Source organism: Corvus hawaiiensis, chromosome 3 (genome assembly GCF_020740725.1).
Source record: "Corvus hawaiiensis isolate bCorHaw1 chromosome 3, bCorHaw1.pri.cur, whole genome shotgun sequence".
NCBI lineage: Eukaryota > Metazoa > Chordata > Aves > Passeriformes > Corvidae > Corvus > Corvus hawaiiensis.
In genome coordinates, this window is record NC_063215.1 from 18,721,591 (window position 1) to 18,742,545 (window position 20,955).

Below are 20,955 nucleotides of genomic sequence, written 5' to 3' on the forward strand. Positions count from 1 at the left end.
AGCCAATGCATGCTTTTAGTTAGAGTTCCAGATTTTTCTTTACAAAACAGCAAACAGGTGCAGTCATCTGCCTTGCCTATCTGATGATTGTTTTACCGAAAGAACAGAGTAAAAACTGATGAAACTGTTCACACAAGGAGCAAGAGTAATTTGAGAGAAAGGTATCAGCTGAGAATAACTGAGTTTTGTTGTATGTATGGAGTAAAAAAAGACACTGTGTCGCTTCTTTCTGTTAGTTGCAACTTCCTATTTTCTTTTCCTTGTGTTCTATAGCATAAGATTAGATGAACTTCCATCACTTGGATCTGGGGCCAGCCAGGTTATATCCAGTGTATTAGGAATATAGGAGTAATGCAAAATCTGGGATAAAATAGAAGCATGCATAGTGCGCAGTGCAGGGTTAGGAAGGTTGCCAGTGTCTGCCTAATGTTGGGCTCACTTGCCCAAGGCTGCATCTATTTGTGCAACCTTCTTTCACTTATTCCATCTAATTACTGAATTGGTTGATGCAAAAGGCAAAACAGACTAGAAAACTTGTGTCTAGTTGTGGATTTCTGGTAAACTTCAGGTGGTGGTAAAAAGTGCCTCAAAAAGGCACTGAAGATGAAAACAGCATATCAAATACTTTTAAATAGCTGAAGTTTCAGTTTTAAAATGGAAAGAAGTTTCTCCATTAACCTATTAATACTAAAGCTGTGATCTCTACCTTCAGGTGTATTGTTGCTGTATGCTTTTTGAGAGGTTGCAAAACTTCGTTACAAAAGTGTTATAAAATTACAAAAATAGTAGCCTATTCTCATAAAATGACAAGTATTATTCTTTCAATCTTACTGTTACCTCCAGCAAGTTTATTAGGTTTAGAGTGCACATACTTAGCTGAGCTGCCCATACTGACTGGCTTAAATATGCTGCTTCTCATAGAATGAGAAGAGGACTGATATTCTCGAGTTCCTTCCTGTATAGCATGATGTGAATCACAGGTTAAAAGTATATGTTGATTAAGTCATGATAACAGCTGCAGAACTGGAAGAAGTTTGCATCAAAACTAAGGCTTATGATTTTTGGTGCACCTTCAGAAAGGATGCATGACACTACATATGAACACCTCTGAGGTTTCAAACTAAAGCCTTCTAAAGTTAGTGTACATCAAGGTCTCTGGTTGTGTTTCTGTGTGTGTATGCAGAATGACTGCTACAAATTGCTAGTTAATGGCAGATTTTGCACTTAAAATATGTGGTGGATTTAATCTAAAGTAAACCAGAAGGAGTATGGTTTAATATGTTTTGGAATAGATTAGATCCACAGAATTAAAATGGCTTTCTAGTTCAAATTCTGATTGATTTTAATGTAGGGTTGTTGGTTTTGTTTTTCTGTTTCTGTTTTGCAGTGTTATGTGGGAACCAATGGGAGATGGTAAAAAAATTATTTCACTGGCTGATAACAACATATTATTGTGGGATTTGCAGGAAAGTTCAGACAAAGCTGTGGTAAGAAATTTTCTTTTAACGAAATATGCTATACTTGAATTTAGTGCAAAAAACAACATTCCCTAGCCTAGAATTTGCTCATCTTTTAACTATCCCTTCAAAGATATCTCATTGCCTTTAATATAGGTGGAGGAAATGAATACTCTACCATTGTCTTGAATATGAGTGTTTAAGTGTAGTATTTCTGTATCTGTTGTTAGTGGGTAAATGTTTTCTTTGTTCCAGAGTTCCCTTTACTGTCCTACAGGTTTATAGTGAATAATCTAGAATAAAGCAGTGCTGATTTGGTGATTGTGTTCAAGTGAAAAATTGATGGTCAGTAAAGGCAAAGGTTACTGAATTCAGATAATGGTGTATGAACTCATGTTGGTTAATGCCATATAGCCTTCTATTTAATTTTCAACTCTTGACTGTATAAGCATATTATAAGTTTCTCTATTTGCTATGTGCTGCTTTGAATTCTCAGTGTTAGTTTAATTTAGTACTATACAGTTCATTCAGATTACTTCAGTTATTGTTAAAAACATCTTATTCAGAAACATATATAAAAAAGTGTCATTGGCATAGATTTTTGTCTGATTAAGCCGTATCATAGATTGTATATAGAAAACTTTGAATGATTCCATATAGTCATTTAGGTCAGTGTCTGTGCTTAAAAATGGAAACTTGTTATGTCAAGGACATTACTATTCAGTTGATCTGTTGTCACTTTTAGATTTAGCTCCTCAGGTCAGGGTTAATTTCTTTTCCTGGATGCTGCAGAATCAGTTTTTTCAACTTAGTAAAGACATTGTGTCCATAAACTCTTCCTTGTTGGTACCGTCTGACTGTGCAAATAGATGATGTCTTGAGTTATTAGTATTTTGCTAGATATCACATAGTATCAATGTAATGTTATATAGTTTAATACTTTACGTTTATAATTAAGCCCTTTGGGTTCCTTGTCTAGATGAGAAAACTTCAGCTTTTTTTTCACCTGCAACTTCAATTGGTGTTATGTTGCCTTCCAAGGCTTCAAATCAGTGTTTGTTTTTATCAAATTGATGTTGAGAATTTCTGACAGCTTGCCTTCAGGAGCTTGTCTGTGGCATTGTAGCCACTGGATTTGCATTATACCTGCATTAGTCAGTATTTCTTTCCTAATGTCTGCATAATACACAAACCTTTCTGCAATATTGAAAAACTGCTTTGGGGTTGGTACTGTTTCCATGCTACTGGTCTTCATGTATCTTTGAAATACTGAGACTGCTAGACAACTTAGCATTTTCCCTTTCTCCTACTTCCACTCTTGGTGCGGTTCTGTCCTCACTTGCTGAAATTCTTTTGAATGTTAATTAGTATTTGCACTGTTCAACCACTTTCTCATAACTCTCTCAAATTTTTTCTAAATCCTAACCTCTCTGAAATGTCTCTGCCCTTGGCAGGGGATTGGCACTAGATGATCTTTGAGGCCCCTTCAAACCCAAACTGTTCTATGATTCTGTGATTTCCTTTAGGATGCTGTCTGGTATATTATCAGTTTCTCTGTGCAGGAATCTTGTAATGAATGCCAAATTTTATGGGGTTTTTATTCCTCATTTTATACTGCTTGGGAATTATTTACTAGAAGTTTATATGTTGTGTCTTCCATATACTATTCCTTTTCTCAAAACTAAACCCCCCCTCCATCACACAAATATTTGTGCAGATAACTATGATTTCCGTTTTCTTTTCCTTCCATGGCTAGAATTATGATCTGCATAATTTTGGAGAGGAGTAGACTCTACCAAATTTTTTGATTTCAGCATGATTTGGCGAATCAGTATTTTTGTCCTCAGTGCAATATTCAGCTTGCTGATCGTTTCAGTATTTCAAGTAGCGCTCCTTATGTAGAACATTTTTTAAATTGATACTTCTAAAATATGCTTGTACTGCATCAAATGTTGATGGCAGAAAAGGACTCTAGAAGTCAAAGTAAGTGATAAAGGAATTAAAGCAATTTAACCTGTGACATTTGTTATATGCTTATATTTGATAAAAGAAAATTAATAAAACCAAATGTGAAATTCTTTATCAAAAATCTGCTTCATCTAATGAAGTAGATATATCAACCCTTGACTGACATCTTCAGATAGGAGCATTTTAAAATGTTTGTTAAAAACCTTTGTTTGCAGAAGTTAAGAATGTTGTTCGTATTTTACAGTCAGGCTCTCAGGAGGCTTGATGTAGAATTTGACTGATCCTCTATATTTCCATCTAAAAGAATGTAGTATCTCATGCAATTACACTGTAAACGAGAATTATTTGTGATTAAAATATTACCTGAGAATAACTGTTTACCATAATCAATCTTCTGCTCCAGCAATTTTGAGTTGTTATTAGATGATACTTACTTCAATACCAAGTCAGGGACTGCTTTTAAAGTGAGGTTTGATAGAGAAAGTTCATTGGAACTTGACTCTCAGAAAAACATATCTCCATGCATCAAAATCTTTAGCCTAGTGAATCTCTTCTGAGATGACTGGAATTCTTGCAATTTTTGAATGTTGAATTTTTGTCGGCAACAAATTTGTCTCAAACAAGTCTGTGGATTCCTGAGCTAACTGGAGTCCAGCTGAACAAGACTGAAGAAAGCATAAACATCTCTTTAAAAGGCCTGCTATAGACTTTCTAGTAATGAAAATTACGACATGCTGAAGTCCAGTATCATAGGCTTTTTCAGGACTAGAATTAACTGTGGTGCATTTCTGAAATCTTTGATGATTACCTCCTTACTAAGAGATTAACTTGCTGTTAAATTCTATATATGGATGAAAAATAATAACTTGGATGAAAAGTAATAACTTATTCGGTAGCAATTTTACATTTGCAAAAAATATGTAGGACTGACAGTTACAAAGAGCAATAAAGAAAAACAAGCAATGTTTTGTTACACAGTTGACTTTCTCTTTAAAAAAAAAAAATACCCAAACAAGTAAAACCCTCCTCCATAAATCAACAGTCTACCCCAAATTTTGCTGCTATAGTATTTAGAATGCGAGAGAAATCTGTGAGAACAGGTTGGTTATAAAACAGATAGCATTGGTAGGGGTAAGCAGCAAATATATTTTCTATTTCGTTATCACCATTTACAAGGAGTGTTTGTAGGCTAATGAGCTGTTGGTGAAACAGTGGTTTCTTTCTGTGAATATCCTGTTTATAAGGGATTGCTGTATGCATAATATATCATAATTCTAAAAAGCACGTGATTTGTATTTTAATGCTTTTTGATCAGAGTGTAAAGAGACGCTTTCCTGAGATATTAATAAAAAGTGCTTTTTTTTGCCTAGAAAACAGATACAGAACAGCCTAAAGCAAAGAAATCAGATCTTGCCACATTAAAAAAAGGGGCATGTTAAATTAAATTTAAAAAAAAACCAAACCACAACATTTACTTTATATACAGATACACAGAGATTATGTGAATGACAAGAAAAGTTGTCTTTATTGTTTGCTAAGGTGAAAGGTTGTCCATTTTTGGAATCTCTTAGCCACTGATGTCTTATCATCTAACATGCTGTTTGGTCCAGGCAGGCGGTGACTAAGCAGGACATAGCTGGTGTTGAGGAAACTTCCCTGTCTGACCATTCAGGAGTCACTCTGGCAGTCCCACTTCCATGGTCAGAGACTTTGAGCAGCTCCAGTGGGCCAGCAGGTCCCTGCTTGACTCCCTGCACGCCACACTCTCACTCAGACAGACCAGATTTCCCATAGCAGAGTCTCAGTCCTCTCCATCCTTCAAGTCATGGTGCAACAGCAAAACAACAGCCTGGGCTGGTTCCTCTTATGAGGGACCCTGAATAAAGAAAACCCTGGGGTTTTACACCCTCCCAGTCTATGCAGCAAAAGTCTGGGGTCTTCCTTCTCAGTCCTCTGCTCCTCCTGTGTCTCTTGAGTGTCCAGTCACCCGGCTGGTGACACAGGTCCCTGTGCCTTTTGTTGAGCAAATGATCAGCACCTCTTCCCAGCCTCTTGCCTCATTTCTCTGCACCACCCGCAGCTCAATCTGCAGCTGGCACTACAGCTGCACACCGAGCTACCTCCACTGAATGTTCTCCTTGACACTAGTAAACTTATATGTTCTGTAGGGATTGCTAAGGGGAGAATGTCTTTACAAAATACACATATTGCTATAGACTTACAAGTAAAATAACCATGTGCTTCTGTGTGTTTATATGCATTATAACTGATTAAATCAAGAGCCTAGGATTAAAGTAATAGAAATGTCAGCGTGTTTGAATTGTTTTCTCTTCTTGTAAAAAACACGTGATGGTGTTCAAGTTGAATAATATCATTATCATTAACGAAAAGTAAGATCAGATCCACTGTATCTGTAGCAGGTAACAGAGGTAAGGAGGTATTCATTACGCTGGTGCATCACTGGTCTTCCTGTTTTTACAACACATTTCAATTGCTTCCTTTTTTTTTCCTCATAGGTCCATATTATAGGCCATTTTAATGGCAAGAGGTAAACCAAATGCTACTCTATGGACTTTTCATGTTTATGAAAATTTTTTTCTAAAATTCAGGTATAATATAGATGAAAACCTGAAAATATCTGTCTTTAAAATTTTGCGTAGGCCAAAATTTCTGCTTTTCTACAGTGATCAAAACTTCAGAGTCTTATCTGGTTCCTTTTCTGTATCTGCCTGCAATTTACAAGCCACATTGTTTCATTAAAAGTAGCCTGAAGAATTTTAGAGTTCCCAATACATTCAGAGCTTCTTGGTAATAAAATTATTGATGTGCTCATTCTCTGAATTATCTGGTCAGCTTGGGATGGGAAACATTTTGTAACTGTAATTTACTGTACAGTTCAGTGGGTTTGTTTGGGTTCATTTTGGTTTTGGTTTGGGGTTTTGTTTTTTATTTTCTCTCAAGGTTTCTTGCTAACTTGTTTCCTCCTTACAGTATTTAATTTGCCTGTATTTACATTAAGGCAAGCTTCTGTCCTTTTGATCACTCCCTTTATTATTGTTTTGAGGACATTACCTTCTGGGGTGAAACTAATCTTATGCTCACTGCATCATTACCTTTTGCAATTAAATTAGCTATTCTTTGCCATTTATAATCATTAGCTGGACCCAAGAGAAGCCCAGACAATCCACCAGGTCTGGGTAGAGTCTGCTGAGAAGATGACAGTTAATATTTCTGTGTACAGATTTGAGGTCAGATGTTGACAAATCGCTAGAACTCTTCCTCGGATTAATGCAGTGGGTTTGGCATGGCAGATGAGTGAACAGAAAGAAATGGAGATATTAAAATCTAGATATTTTTCTGGTTTTCATATGTTTTCACAAAGGGGATAAATAGAGGTGTGGTTTTGATCATTTTAGTCCAAATTATTAATTAGATTCCTTCTAGATTGCTTGTCCCTTCTGGATTATTTAGCAGCATTCATGTGGTCTTGGTTCACAACAACAGATAATACCAGGCAGTGGCATTCCAGGCAAGGCAGAATATATTTTGGGGAAGATTTCACAGGCTATCTGGATAAAAGTGACATATCCAAATATAGAGGATGTTAAGAATAAGCATGAGATGCTTTCTTGGAAAGATAGCTGCTGTTTCTCAAGACAGGAAATACCTTGTGGAATTTAGTGGAGAATTTTTTAGTGCCCCGTTATTACTGCAACTAGAATAAACATAGATTAGCTATAGGAGGGAAGAAAACTGTCTGAAGAAAAATAAAAGGGAAATTACTGGATCAGAATGAGAATAGAAACCAGTTCTTAGAGTTGGAATCAATTTTATTTAATGGCATCCTTAACAATAGAATAGAAGTCGGAATGAAATAATAAAAATTTTTGTTGACAGAACTTGGAATGCATCATCAGCATATAGGAATAACAACATATTTCAGAGGATGAACTTGATGTTTAGTGTAATTTTTGTAAAATAAAGCAGAAAAGTTGTGTTTGAGGAATAAAAATATTTTCTTAGTGTAATGCAGAAACTCAGCACTTAAAAATATGTGGATTCTGTTACTTAGCTATTCTGAGAATAACTGAGGCTATTTGAAAAGGCAAATAGTTTTAAGATGGTTCAGGAGTCAAGAGCAGTTATGAAAGGACTATGTGGCATGGTTGCCTGCAGTTGGAGGAATTCAAGTCAATTTACAATCCTCATCAACATTTCTGTTTCTGTCAATATCAAGTCAGAAAAACACTCATGCCTTTTTAATGTCAATCTCAAAATAGTCTGCTTGGTTTTGTCTACTAAATGTAGCCCTTAATGTATCATTCTTCCAAGTACCTTCCTGTTCTGTTCTTGGTCACATTCAAGCTTTATGTATCCGTGTATTGGTCACATTCAAGCTTTATGTATCCGTGTATCTTTTGTCAAGGAGTTCACTGAGTAAAGAATCACTTTCTTTTGTTTCCTGTTTAATCTTCTGCAGGTTTCCATCGGTGGCCCATAGCTCTTTTCTTGGAGGAGAACGTGAACAGTTGGTTCACTGTCTCCATGCTGCTTGTGGTTTTTCTAGATAATTTCTGTACCCTTTAACATATATTATATATTGGCTTCTGGTGTTTTTTTTTGAAGGATACTGCGTGTCCTTTCCTCTTTCCCAGTCAGCCCTTATATAATCAAATTTTGAAGCAGAAAAATCAACCTCAGTCCTTAATATTTTGACTAAAATAAGTTGGAGTAATTGATATTTTCATTTGAATACACAGAAATCAGTCCTTCCTAGGACTGGTATCTAGGATATCCTAGGACAGACATTTTTTCATGTTTTGTTATTTTGTTTTTGTAAAACCCCTTCCTTCATTGAGGATAACATAAACAGTTCTATTCTGATCATTTTACATTGCTTAATTTTTTTCAGAGCATTTTATTCTTATTTCAAAGTGTTGCTCTTATGCAACTGTACTATAATATCATGCTGCCCTTTTATTTTTGTTCTTGTGTCACTAGATTTAGGCATTGTTCCAGCTAAGCATTTAGGAATAGTGTTAAATCCATCCATACTCTGATAACCATTTTACACTGTTCAAGATTTCATTTTCTCTAGAGTTCTTTTCTGAAATCAGTGTGATCCTCGTGCATTGCAAGAGTAATTCCTAATTTTGTTGTCTAAAAGTAGACTCTATTCCTTTCCTTCTTCCTTAATGTAAGTCCCATTTTGTGTTTATAAAATAATACCATGAATTGTTTACCTTCAGTATCCAGTGTGGCCCTCACACCTTCATGTCTTCATCTTCAGGGCAGCACAGATCCTAATCCTCATGCAAGAATAATGTTTAAAATACACCTATGTAATGTTTTCCTCCCTTTTTGTAGTCAGTTTTCCTGCATTTAAAGAAATGGAGGAAAGAGTTCAAGATAAAGAGTCCTTGCTTACCTGTCCATATATTAGAGTATGAATTAAACTTACAGCTAAGGTTTTTTTGAACCTGCATTTGTGATTCTGAACTACCAACTTTGTTTCCTTTCTTTCTTGGATTTCCAGGGAGGAAACTTGCAGACTTCCTTCTGTTACATAAGGATTCCTTTTTATTCATGAAAATTTCTCTTCTTTATCTCCAAATGGTCCTTTAAATCCTTGCAGTTGCTTTCAGGTTCATAGACAGCATGGAAAAGAAGATTGAGTTGATTAAGAACTTGGCTGCATACATAGCTGGACATCTGTATATAAGGAAAGATGTCATTTAATTTCTGCAAGTATTTATTAATTGCTTGTGAAGGCAAGGATGAATTGGCCCATATATGTGATTTTTTTTTTTTTATATGTTGGTAAGAAATAGCACAATATGTGTGTGCTGGCCTCAACCCTAAACTTTTGACTGCAAAGAAGAAAAATTTGATCATTTTATAGTAGTTTACATTATAAAAGTTGAAATGAGTAAATATATGTCTGGAATGCTGGAGAAAGTATTGTCTACTGCTGACAAAGATCCTCTGCCCTGAGTCATGTTTTGAGTATGTGATGTTTTCCATCTCAAGAGCAGATTTTTGAAATACCTGATAAAATATACTCTCTTTTGGTACTGTCTTACTGTCAGTGTTAACATTTGCTTCCTTCCCCCTCGTCTGAGCTTTGAATGGCCAAGTCTGCTTACTAAAGAAACTTAGTTTAATTTTTGAAGTGACCTACACAAGCTATGAATATTCTTTTGTGCCTGGAATCTAGTATGTGTCAAAAAATAAAAAGTGAATTATATTATCCTGTGTCCAGTGTCCTATGCAGTGTTTTTTAATTTCTATTAATGACCTGCAAGTTGTAGAAAGGCTTTCAGACAGTATTTGTTCTAAAGGAGGAATGGTGTTAGAGGAGTAGGTTTGGCCACAGTGTTACATTATTCATTAACACATGAGCAATATATGATCTTACATGCTGGGAATTCCACGTTCTTTTTTTAAAAAAAATCTGTTTGTAATTTCTAGATTGTTAATCATAATGCTAAAGAAATTTGATATTCTTGGTGGAGTGGTAGTAATAAAAATTCAGCAAAATACATGCATGAACATTTATACAATATACAAATAGATTTAAGCAGTGTTGTGTGAACAGCATATTTTTCTGTTGATGTCAGTTAAAGTTTATGTAAACAGTTTGTATGTTTTAGTCTTTTTCATCTATCAAAGCATAATATTTATACTGAGAAATCTACTATTAAATAGAATATTTATGTTGCATTAGGATCCAATAGGATCCAGTGCAGTAATCTGCTTTTGTGAAATACAAAATGTTTCACAATGAAACATTTTGAAATATGAAAATTGTGTGAAAGATGACCAATACGTCTGCTGTTTGTGTAGCTGCTTGAAATTTGTGTAAATTTTATATCTGATTAAATGCACATATTTTGGTTTCCCTCCTTCTCTTTAGATATTAAGCAGTTTCAGTAAGTGATTGGAAGTAAAAGTAATTTGCAGTGTCCGCAGCTTCGATTTCCCCCATGTTCACGTGAAATTGGGGGACAACTTGCTATACAACTTCAAAGACAAAGTTGATTACTTTGGACCTTCTTTTCATTAACTGTGGAGATGCAGACCTACCTACTCCACGACATGCAAGCCTGGTTTTGGAACTGAAACTTTTATATCTCACAGATTGTAGATTTGTTATCTAGTATCTACTATTATTTTAACAGGCATGTATGTGATAACGTGGGCACCTGGGCCTTGATTTATTTATTTTTAAAAGCTACTATACATTTATGGAAAAGAGTCTTTTGACACCGTAATTGTTACTACAGCTAAAAGCTGGCATTTTGACATGGAAAAAGTCTTGTAAGACTGTTAATGAAGCTAAATGTGTGTGTGTGTGGCAGCTGCAAATCTGTGCAATGTGCCCATATTATCTTTCTACTCTTTCAACAATGATCTGAAACTGTTTTATAGAAAGCACAGTACTTATAATATTTTTGCATACATTACACTACATACACCTTTTTAAAAATTACTGGTGGAAAATCAGCTCTAGCTTTTATTTGTTGGGGGTTTTTTGCCTTTTTTTTTTTCTTTTTTTTATTTCTTTCTTGAATCTTCGGATTTGGTAGTCTGCCTTGGAGCAATAGGCTATTGAACGGCTTTGTCTTCATTGTAACTGGTTTCATTTTAGTGTTACATTTAGAAACATTGCCAGCTTTGTTTCATTATTCTAGCTCTCTAGTTCCACAGCCTTGGAAGGGAAAGGACAATTAAAATTTACTTCGGGAAGATGGAGTCCACACCACAACTGTACCCAGATTGCCACAGCCAATGATACCACTGTCCGAGGGTGGGACACGCGAAGCATGAGGTAATGAGAGCTTGCAGTCATGTTCTCTTATCTCCTTTGGAGAGAGATTTTTGCATTGTTCCTAGCACTTTCTTTTTTTTAAAATGATAAGAAAAATGGCAAACCTTATAAAAAGAATAGAAAAGCTTGCATACCTCATATAGTTACAATTTAGCAAAGAGTTTTCTCTGGTATTCCCCCTCAGCTTCAATTCTAACTTGTATATTGAGTTTTATTGAACTATATACTAGTCTCACAAGGATTTGTTCAATACATAGGGATTGCCTGAATGAAGCTGTTTTGTAATTCAGCCTGAAAATGGTTTAACAACAGTCCTGACTATGCTATGAACTGTCTTCATAGCATTTAAAGATGACTTTAATCTTTGAAGGCAATTCACAGGTCAAGTTTCCTCTTCGCTTCTGATTTTAACAAAGTGTTCTATACTAAAGATTGTAGCTTACTAGTTATAAGAAATCACTGAATCTATCAAAATCATAACCAAATAAAAGCTTTGAATATACCTAATAAGGCGTTTTCCTCCCTGCTTAGTTGTGATTTTGATAAGCAAAGGAGTGATGTTGTGCACATCTGTTGCCATGACTACTAAAGCCTCTGCAAGCTTTTTTAAAATACACTTTATCCCCTTAGCACATAGTAATTTATCACTAAACCGAGAAGACTGATGTCCTGTAATAACTTTCATTGCCTTAAAGGGCGATGACTTTAAATTTAGTTCAGTAGTTCCTGCCAGCTCAGAGTTGTAGCAATAAATCCCTTGTTTGCTAGTCTTGTGTGTTTTTGCCAAAAAGATTTATTTAATTAAGGAAAGCTAAAAATACAATAATTAAAAGTCACTTCCTATATGCTTATCATGAAGTTTGAAGGTCCTGTTCTTTGCCTTGTAAAGTGATACATAAAAATCTAACTTTATGTAGATGTGTATACTTAGATTTATAAAGACACTTTTAAATGAAGTGTACAAGAGTGGAAAGAGAGGACAAAGGAGAATGGGTTTTATTATTTTTGTAATGTTTTTGTAATCCTCCTGTTTCTAACACATAGCATGCAGATCTTGAAACTAAAGCCTGTTTTTTGAAGTGAAAATATTAAATATTGTAAACTCTGCTTCATGCTCTGTCTTATTAGAAAAAGCATCTCTATCTTGCATTAAAGGAATTCTCTGAGTAACTTCTATAGTCTGGGTATTATAGTCTGGATCCACAGTGAAAGGGGTACCTTGGTTAACAGAAACAAACCCCACAATTCTATTTACTTCAAGTGGGGCTCAGAGTAGATAGTCCTTAAACCAGTTTGATTACTAGGCCGTGCCAAAAGGCTGTTTGCAATATACTCAAAAAGTATGTGCAAGAGTAAGTCTCATCTTCCATTACTCTGTAATATGTCTATATGTAAATATTTCATAATAATTAGTTAGGCTAGGAGTTTAAAATCAGGGCAATATAAACTCTGGCAGTATAAGAAGCATGAAATGATGGGGGAGGGAGGAATCAAGGGCAGAAAACTGGTCTACCAGCAAAGTGAAGAGAGATACTCGAAGAAGCTAGAATAGCTGCTCCTGCAGAGTGTGGTTATGATAGCTGCAAGATAGAGGGAGTATATTCTTTTGGACATAGCAAACAAAGAAGGGGAGAAGAAAAAAAAGATTGGTAGGAAGAGTCCTAGACTAGACTAAGAAGCAGTCTTAATCAGAGAAGAGCTTGTGAAGCAGAGGAGACAGACACTAGGCTGATTGGATTTAGAGAGAGAATTTTATCAGGAAAATTCAGACTCCAAGGCTAAACTCTAAATAATATGTAAGAAGAATAATATGAGGAGGTGGAGTCAATAGCTGGAGAAAATGTTCATGTGGTCTGGCATAAATCTTATGATGTAAGTGGGAAATTTAGTGTATGTATTATTGCTGTAGGTAGGGTGAAAAGTGAAGAAATAAATATTCATATTTTGGGAGGAAAGGGATCAAATGGTCGGAATAATAGTTAAGTTGGGATAAAGTCTTTCATGGTGAGTAGTGTTGAATATACAGTGGACAGTGGTATTTTTAAGCCCTTACACACATCTCTATGAGCAATGCAAGAAAAAAGTGAAAGGTGCAATAAAGAAGGAAAGAAGTGTTTTACTGCAGCAAACATGCTTGAGACTTAAAATTTTTGCCATATACATATCCTAAGAAAATAAGTGGAAGTTTGAATTCCACTCCTACAATACCTGGTAGAAAGGCATACCTGAATGATATCCTTAGCCTCTCAAACTCTGAGAAGAGTGTTGATGCTAGATACCTTAGTAATTTCACTGGTGACTGCCACAGCTGTCAGGATAGGGCTTGTTATAGGCCTGATACACTTTGAATCTCTCCTTATGGAGCTATTTCACTTTGTATTAGGAGTTAGGAATTAACAGCAAGAGACTATCTGATTGTGACAGAAGACCATAAAAATATGTAGTCTTCACAAGAAATAGGAAATTTTGGTCAGTATGTTTACTGCAGGGAAACATTTTTCATTTAAAGAAAAACAAAAAGCTCATGAAGTGTTGAAAAGTTCTAGTGAAGATTGTAGGAGACGGTCAAGTCTAAGCAGAACTTTAGATGATGTATTGGTGGCTTTGAGAAAACTGGTGACACAATAGTGGAAACAAGAAAAGCCCAGACAAACCCCAACTTTAAGAGGCAAGGTAGGGAAACAAACTGATGGCGCATGATGTTTTGAATAGATGTGCTAGGCTGTTAGCAGTACTGCAGATGTTTTCTGAAGTGGTCCAGATGGATGAGTATGCGTCTGGCTGAGGAGTTTAAGGGCCACAGGTAAATTAGTGATAAATGCAAGAGCTCAAGAAGGTAAATTCAATACGGAGCAGTAATAAAAAGCTGTTGTTGATATCTGTTGCAACCTTTGCATCTCAGCTTTTTCTGAGGGAGAAGTAGATTTCATATACAGGGAATTAGTATAACTGCTTAGGGGCAGAGAAGTTCTTATCTGAAACTAATGTGGTTTAGTAGCAGACATTTATAACAGTTTTTACAGAGTTGTGCTAGAATCATCTGAAACTACTGTTTCCTTTTAACTCCAGATGATCCTAATGGAAACAAACATGGAAGGAGCAAAGCTTCAAGGCAAGCTGAGAAATCTGTACGAGTCACTATTGTTAGCAGCTGGAATGGGAGCTCTAGGTCTGTGGGTGCTAAGGGGATTATGCAAGTTTCCAGGGAAACAGATTCCTGTAGGTGGAGTGCTTTTTATAGACCACATAATTTTTTTAATGTTTTATAGGCAGATATATTGTATAGAAAATGCACATGGACAGCTGGTACGAGACCTGGACTTTAATCCCAATAAGCAGTACTACCTGGCTAGCTGTGGAGATGACTGCAAGGTGAAATTCTGGGACACAAGAAATGTCACTGAACCAGTGAAGACACTAGAGGAGCATTCCCACTGGTAGAACAAATTATCTGCATGCTGTTTTGCGGGTGGATGGTTTATATAATTTATTCAGCTAATTATTTTATCGTTTAGGAACAATGCAAACTGACTATGTTTGTGCTATTGTACATAATTTTTTTGCACAGAGGAAAAATTTTAACATGCCAATGTTCCTTGTGTAATTGTAAATTAAGAGTTTAGACAACGTTAGTCTAATTGGCAAGAAACTGTTGCTAACGTTGTTGGGAGGTGGGGTAGACCTTTGAGACGCACAGCACAGAATTTGGCCCATGGGCCCCTGCTGGGACACAGGTGTGCCTTCCCAAATGGAGCCTGATGTACTGCACCTGATGTGCAGTAAAGCAGCTGCTATCCATCCTTCTGTTGTCAGATGGTTGAAATGTTCAGTAATGCAGCTCCATTTTTTTGATGCTCTTCACAGTCCTTAACTCAAAAATATGCAAGTGAGTAATTTTATTCTCTGAGATTTAGAGCCTGTATCTACTGCACTGGCCTGTGGCTGGAGTAAAGAGAGAATCTTGTCTGATGGCTGCAAATTTCAGTGCTTAAGAAAAGATGAATTATTTATATTTTATAAAATTTGGATTGGAGTAATTCTTGCAAAATAAATCCAGACCCTAAAGCTATTTTAAGGGGAATGAAGATGGGAATTAACAAAAACATTATTTTTAATTTTTTTCTTCAGAATATTCAAAGAAAAAGAAGAAAACAAGAACAATAAGACATTTGGTATTAACTTAATACGTAAAATGTAAAACTTGAAGAGAAATATAATCCTGCATTTGTTTTAGGATCTATTTTAAACTTCATTGTAAGAATGTTGTGAGATTTTTGCTTAACAGGCTATTTTTAATCCATATTTTGCTTTGGGGAAATTTTTATATTTAGGACTTAAGTCAACAATGAATTGGCATGTACCCTCAAGGAATGATACCACTGAATGGTGTGATTTATTTTATTTTTTTTTAAACTTACTTGTTGAATTTTTAAAGACACCTCATAGAAAACAGATTACATGGAAGCTTAAAAGCCAAATGAAGATGGCAAAAAATGTCTTTGGAATGAGGCATGTTACTTCTGTGCATATTTAAAACATTGAAAAGATGAATTTTTAGTGCTGCCCTTAAAAAAAAAATTGTTTAACAGTGATGTACTACCTACTATGAATAGTTTCTTGTTCTCTCTGCTTTAACGTTTTTAGGGTCTGGAATGTCAGATACAATCATTCTCATGATCAGCTGATCCTTACAGGAAGCAGTGATAGCAGAGTTATCCTGTCTAATATGGTATCAATTTCTTCTGAACCATTTGGGCATATGGTAGATGATGATGAACTCAGTGACCAAGAGGACCAGCATCAAGAAGAGAAGTATGAAGTTTCCTGAGTTTTATGCAGATGCTTATAATTTGTCTTTTCATTGTGATGGTTTACATGTTATTTTTTTTGCTGACTAGGATTTTTGTATACATGCCTTTGAGGTAAGTAGTTTGAATTCCCACTTTATTCAGACTTGGGTAGAATACACTCTTTAAATCTGATTGGCATGGTCACTCCATGTTCACTGGTAGGAAGGGAATGGTGATGCTGAGGATCACTTCTAAAGTCCACTGGATTGGTGAAAAGATTCACTTTAAGGGAGCTTGGGTTCAAGTCAAGCATGTAGAACAATCTGGGTTGAGAATTTGAAAATATGCTTTTGTATTTTCTGTGTATGTGTTGTAACCCTTAGGAAGTGTTACCAGTCTAATGATGAGCTTCTGCACAGGCAGAAGAAAGGAAGTATAAACACTTTTTTTTTTTTTTTTTTTTGCTCTTAATATCTCTGACTGCTCTGGAACCCAGTAACTCATCAGACCTAGTTCAAGCGAACCAGAAGCTTGGTTTCAACACTCTTGGTAGAGAGTAGTGCATGCTATTGGCAAACATTTGTAAACCCATCCATTTGGTTTGTGTGGAATCACATATTTTCCTTGTGAATTTTGAAGGGATGGGGTTTTAGTGAAGAATTAACTGAAATGCTAAAATAATAATTTTTATATTCAATTTTTATGTGCTTTCATCTTTTTTATTGTGCAGTATATTATGCTTGTTTCCCTTTTTACATGTCTTTACAAGTGTATATATGTGTATATAGGGAGTTCTGTAGATTGAGGTTGGGCTGAGGCTTTCTAATTTTGTGACTAGCTTTCATGGTGATCTTCAGCAAACTCTTCCTTTACAAAGTGAACCACAGAATTACAGAATGAATTAGGTTGGAAAAGACCTCTGAGATCAGAGTCCAACCTATGACTGAACATTACCATGTCGACTAGACCATGGCGATGACTGCCACATCCAGTCTTTCCTTGAACACCCCCAGGGATGGTGATTCCATCACTTTTCTGGGCAGCCCATTCCAATTTCTAATCACCCTTTCTGTGAAGAGATCTGTCCAACCTAAACCTACCCTGGCATAGCTTGAGGCTGTGTCATCTCCTGTCACTTGTTGCATGGGAGAAGAGACCAATCCCCAGCTGGCTACAATATCCTGTTAGGCAGTTGTAGAGAGCAGTAGGGTCACCCATGAGCCTCCTCTTCTCCAGACTAAACAACCCCAGCTCCCTCAACCACTCCTTATGTGACTTACTCACTAGACCTTTCACCAGCTCCATTGCCCTTCTCTGGACAGCTCTGCAAAGCTGTCTGCAATGATATAGGCAGATTAATTCCTGAATGAGCTTTTAAAATGAAGAATAGTCGGATGTGATAAGGAACAAGGAAATTACAAAAAACATCCCCTAGTTGCTCAGCTGTGCTGGCTAGATGTTTCAGCTAAAATTTTAAATACAGTTTAGGTTACTTCTCTAATTGCATTTTTAAGGTTGCTCTTGAACCTTATTTTATTATTAAAGATGTAGTTTTGCTCCATATAATTTTGGTGTTTTGGCTTCATTTAAAGGACCTGGGAACTATTCTTTTTTTAATATTAAATAAGAAAGTTATTCCATATATAGAAATGGCTAATTTTAAATGTATAGGATTTCTTGAAAAGATTTTCTCTACATGTTTTAAGTGCCTTAAAAATCAAGGAGTATCAAATTAAGTACCTAAAAATTTGCTCACATCAACAGTATGTACTTACTTTCTAGAACGTAACTGAGTTACAGTGTTTTAAATATAGAATCAGAAAATGGTTTGTGTTGGAAGGGGTCTTAAAGATCACCTAGTTTCAACCCCCCTGCCACAGTCAGGGACATCTTCTGCTTCCTTATCTTTGGCTGGAGATTGCAATTTATTCTGTTCAGGATGGAAGATAAATAGCATTAGTGGAAATGAGAAAGAGACCACATTTGTTTTTTATATGGTGGGAATGCATTAAAAATAACACAAGTAAATAACATTCTGACAGACACTGTGTAGTAGGTTATCTGGAATTCTGAATTTCTGTGGATTGTAGACTGTGTAGGTTGCCTCACTGAAACACAAGTCATTATAGAATGGGAATTTTTGAATCCAAGGTCATCCAATGCAATACAACAAATATAATGCATCTTTTCCTATGGCTATGGGTTGGATGTAAACCCCATCATGAATGACTTGTATAGCAGTGATGTAGAGCCCTTGCCTGTTCCCAGAGGCTACAAGAGTATCAATTCTGCATTTGCGTTTTAAATATGTGCTTTACAGCTACTCATCTGTTTTCTGTAAAACCTGGGAAAGCACATCAGCTTTTGTAACCTCTGCTTGGTACTGTGAAAGTCTTGTTTTAGGCTCCCCCTTCCGCCCTCTTGTTACAAGTTGAGTCCAAAGGATGTTTGCAAGCTGCTCACCAGCCTTGAACTGTTGCCAAATCAATGTCTCTTTAGTTCTGAGTGCACAAATGAAGAGGGCGTAACAGCTGTTGGGAATACTTCTTGTTAGTCAACCACTAGTACCAAATATTTTGACTATGATGCCCTCCTGGAGACCTCTATGAAGAGTCTATTGCACCATTCCATGGGTACTGTCTGTTTTATAAAATACAGGTTTTCACTGTATGGCTTGGTGCAGCAGGGGTGTGGGGTTTTTTGGTTTTTTTTTTTTTTGCTTGGGTATGTTCTAGACTTTCAAGAAGGTGTTATATTCTCACAAGGTTCATTTTTATCTGATTTGTTATTAAACAGCACACAAATACTAATAAAGAGAATGTCTGTTTCAGGTGTATCTTGAAATACACCAGGAAGAGCATGTATTTGGACAACTAGAGTATCTGGCCAGTCACCTTCAGACTGAGTGCCATACCTCTCTCAGAAAGTTGAAATATCAGTTGTAAAGAAAGGAAAAGACTCTTTCTGCATTTTATTTGTCCTGAATACAATAACTTGTAAAAATACTCCTTTGATTAAATATAAAAATGATGAAGGTTTTAAAAGGTTTGTTGTTTGTTCTACTTAGTAAAGTCCCCATATTTTGAAAACATTGACTTCTAATACTGTTTTACACAGTTAAGACTCCTTCCTGAAATCTTTAAGTCTTGTTAATTTTTAATATCTTTCAGAGTAAATTTCCTAATTTTTACTGTATTTCTTGGTTGGGCACAAACCGAAAATAGTATGTCAGTTTAACCCTTCCTTGTTCAACTATGTAGAACTATGCATGAGTCTACCCACTCAATTATTCTTGCCAGATTTGCTGCAGTAGATGTCTAGTTTTTAAGGTTCCCAACTGAAAATAAGTATTTGGAGATAATTTTTTTCAAAAGAAAAGAATTCAACTTCATTGCATAATGAATAGACAAACTAAAAACTGCTGAATTCCATTCTTACTAAGAATTTCTTGTTAGTGGTTTCTTCTTTCAGTGTTTGTCTATGTATGTGTTGACATCTTGGGCCTATGCTGCCATCTTAGAGACCAGAACATGCTTGCGTAAGCAGTGTTCTAGGACTGTTGCATGAGGATCTGTCTCTTGTTGAAATCAAGTGACTGCCAGTTCCTCTTAATTGCTGGTTTAGATCAGAGCAACTAGTTTGCTGTCTTTTCCCTACTTTTTAACTGCTGCTGTTGTTTCTCCCATCCATTATAAAAATGGAAGAGCAGGCAGCTTCCCTGTATCATGTTAGAGGTCTCCCTAGCCTGTGTCATATATCTCATAGTAGTAAGGAGGAAAAAGTATAGCAACAGGAAAAGGAGATGTATTTCCCCTGGGTATATGCTCCTATCCCCTGACTATTCACAGTTCAGGGACATTTACTGCCTTCTGAATAATCTTTGGAGACTTCTGATTCTTCCATGTAGGGTTTTCGTTTGTTATCAGCCATATTCTTGAGTTTATCTGTTCTCACTAACTGTGTTTTTGTTTGTTCCAAAACATGCCAGATGTGCATGCACAGCTTTTGTGAAACGTGTCTAGGAGAAACACGCCAACTGTGTTTGTTTTCTTGCACTGAATTAAGAAAGGCTTCAGTGCTTTCTGCATGGGAAGCTGTAACGATCCGGTTTAAACCCAGAAAAGCAAAGCAGGCTAAGTCTCTGTACATAAACTGGAAAGAACTTAGAAGGTTCAAAATATTCCCAGAAACGAGATTAAAACCAAACGAGGTTAGATGTTGATGCCAAAAAATGGATGTATTTTATTTAATGGTAAAAGAGGCAAAGAGAAGGAAAGAGAAGAGTAGAGGAAAGTTAGAAAAAGCCAAGGTTACTTAAAAAGAAAAGCATAGAATAGGTCACCACCACACTGTGCTACCTTTAGTGCTGCCGAGATGGGGTGGGGGGAGCGAAGCAGTTTGAAGCGTCTGATCTGCCTTCTCTGATCTTGGGAGCAGTTTGGCTGGAAAGCAGCCGCCCGCAGCTGAGCCTTGGTCCACTCACAGTGCTCTCCCCACGGGACACAGGAGCAGGGCAGGGGTTCCACAACTCACTCGTGATTCTGGTCCAGGGGTGCAGGTTTGGGGGGGTCTCCTCAGGAGGCCTCAGAAAGTCTCGCAGCAGGCGATGGTGGTGGTGGGGGGGAAAGGCAAAGGTCAGGGACTCTGCCCCTCACTTTTCCATTCGACTTGCACCAGTTCCACCTTCCTTTTTATGGGCCTCAAGGTGGGCTACCCACGGTCCAAATTGCCTGTATAATGATAAGCAGACAGAATGATGAGGCATTTTCTGGAGTTTTTCAGGTTTAGAGCAGTCATAATGAAAAAGCACTTTTGAAGCCTTTCAGGTGTTGAGCAGTCATAATGATGAAGCACTCTTTGGAGCCTTTCTCTTATTATTAGGCTCTTACAGAAGCCCAAAGCCACTATT

General features: G+C 36.4%; 1 protein-coding gene across 2 annotated transcripts in view; it reads left to right on the forward strand.

Annotated features, from left to right (window-relative positions):
• Positions 1–20,955, forward strand: part of EIPR1 (EARP complex and GARP complex interacting protein 1) — a 76,094-nt gene that overhangs the window by 46,764 nt on the left and 8,375 nt on the right. The window contains exons 5-9 of one of the 2 annotated variants that reach the window (XM_048298626.1): positions 1,388–1,487; positions 11,120–11,256; positions 14,526–14,693; positions 15,901–16,068; positions 16,155–16,197. In XM_048298626.1, the coding sequence (XP_048154583.1) occupies positions 1,388–1,487; positions 11,120–11,256; positions 14,526–14,693; positions 15,901–16,068; positions 16,155–16,182 (601 nt within the window). In that variant the 3' untranslated portion in view covers positions 16,183–16,197. Of the gene's footprint in view, positions 1–1,387; positions 1,488–11,119; positions 11,257–14,525; positions 14,694–15,900; positions 16,069–16,154; positions 16,198–20,955 lie in introns of those variants that run through there. The other variant, XM_048298627.1, reaches the window with a different exon arrangement.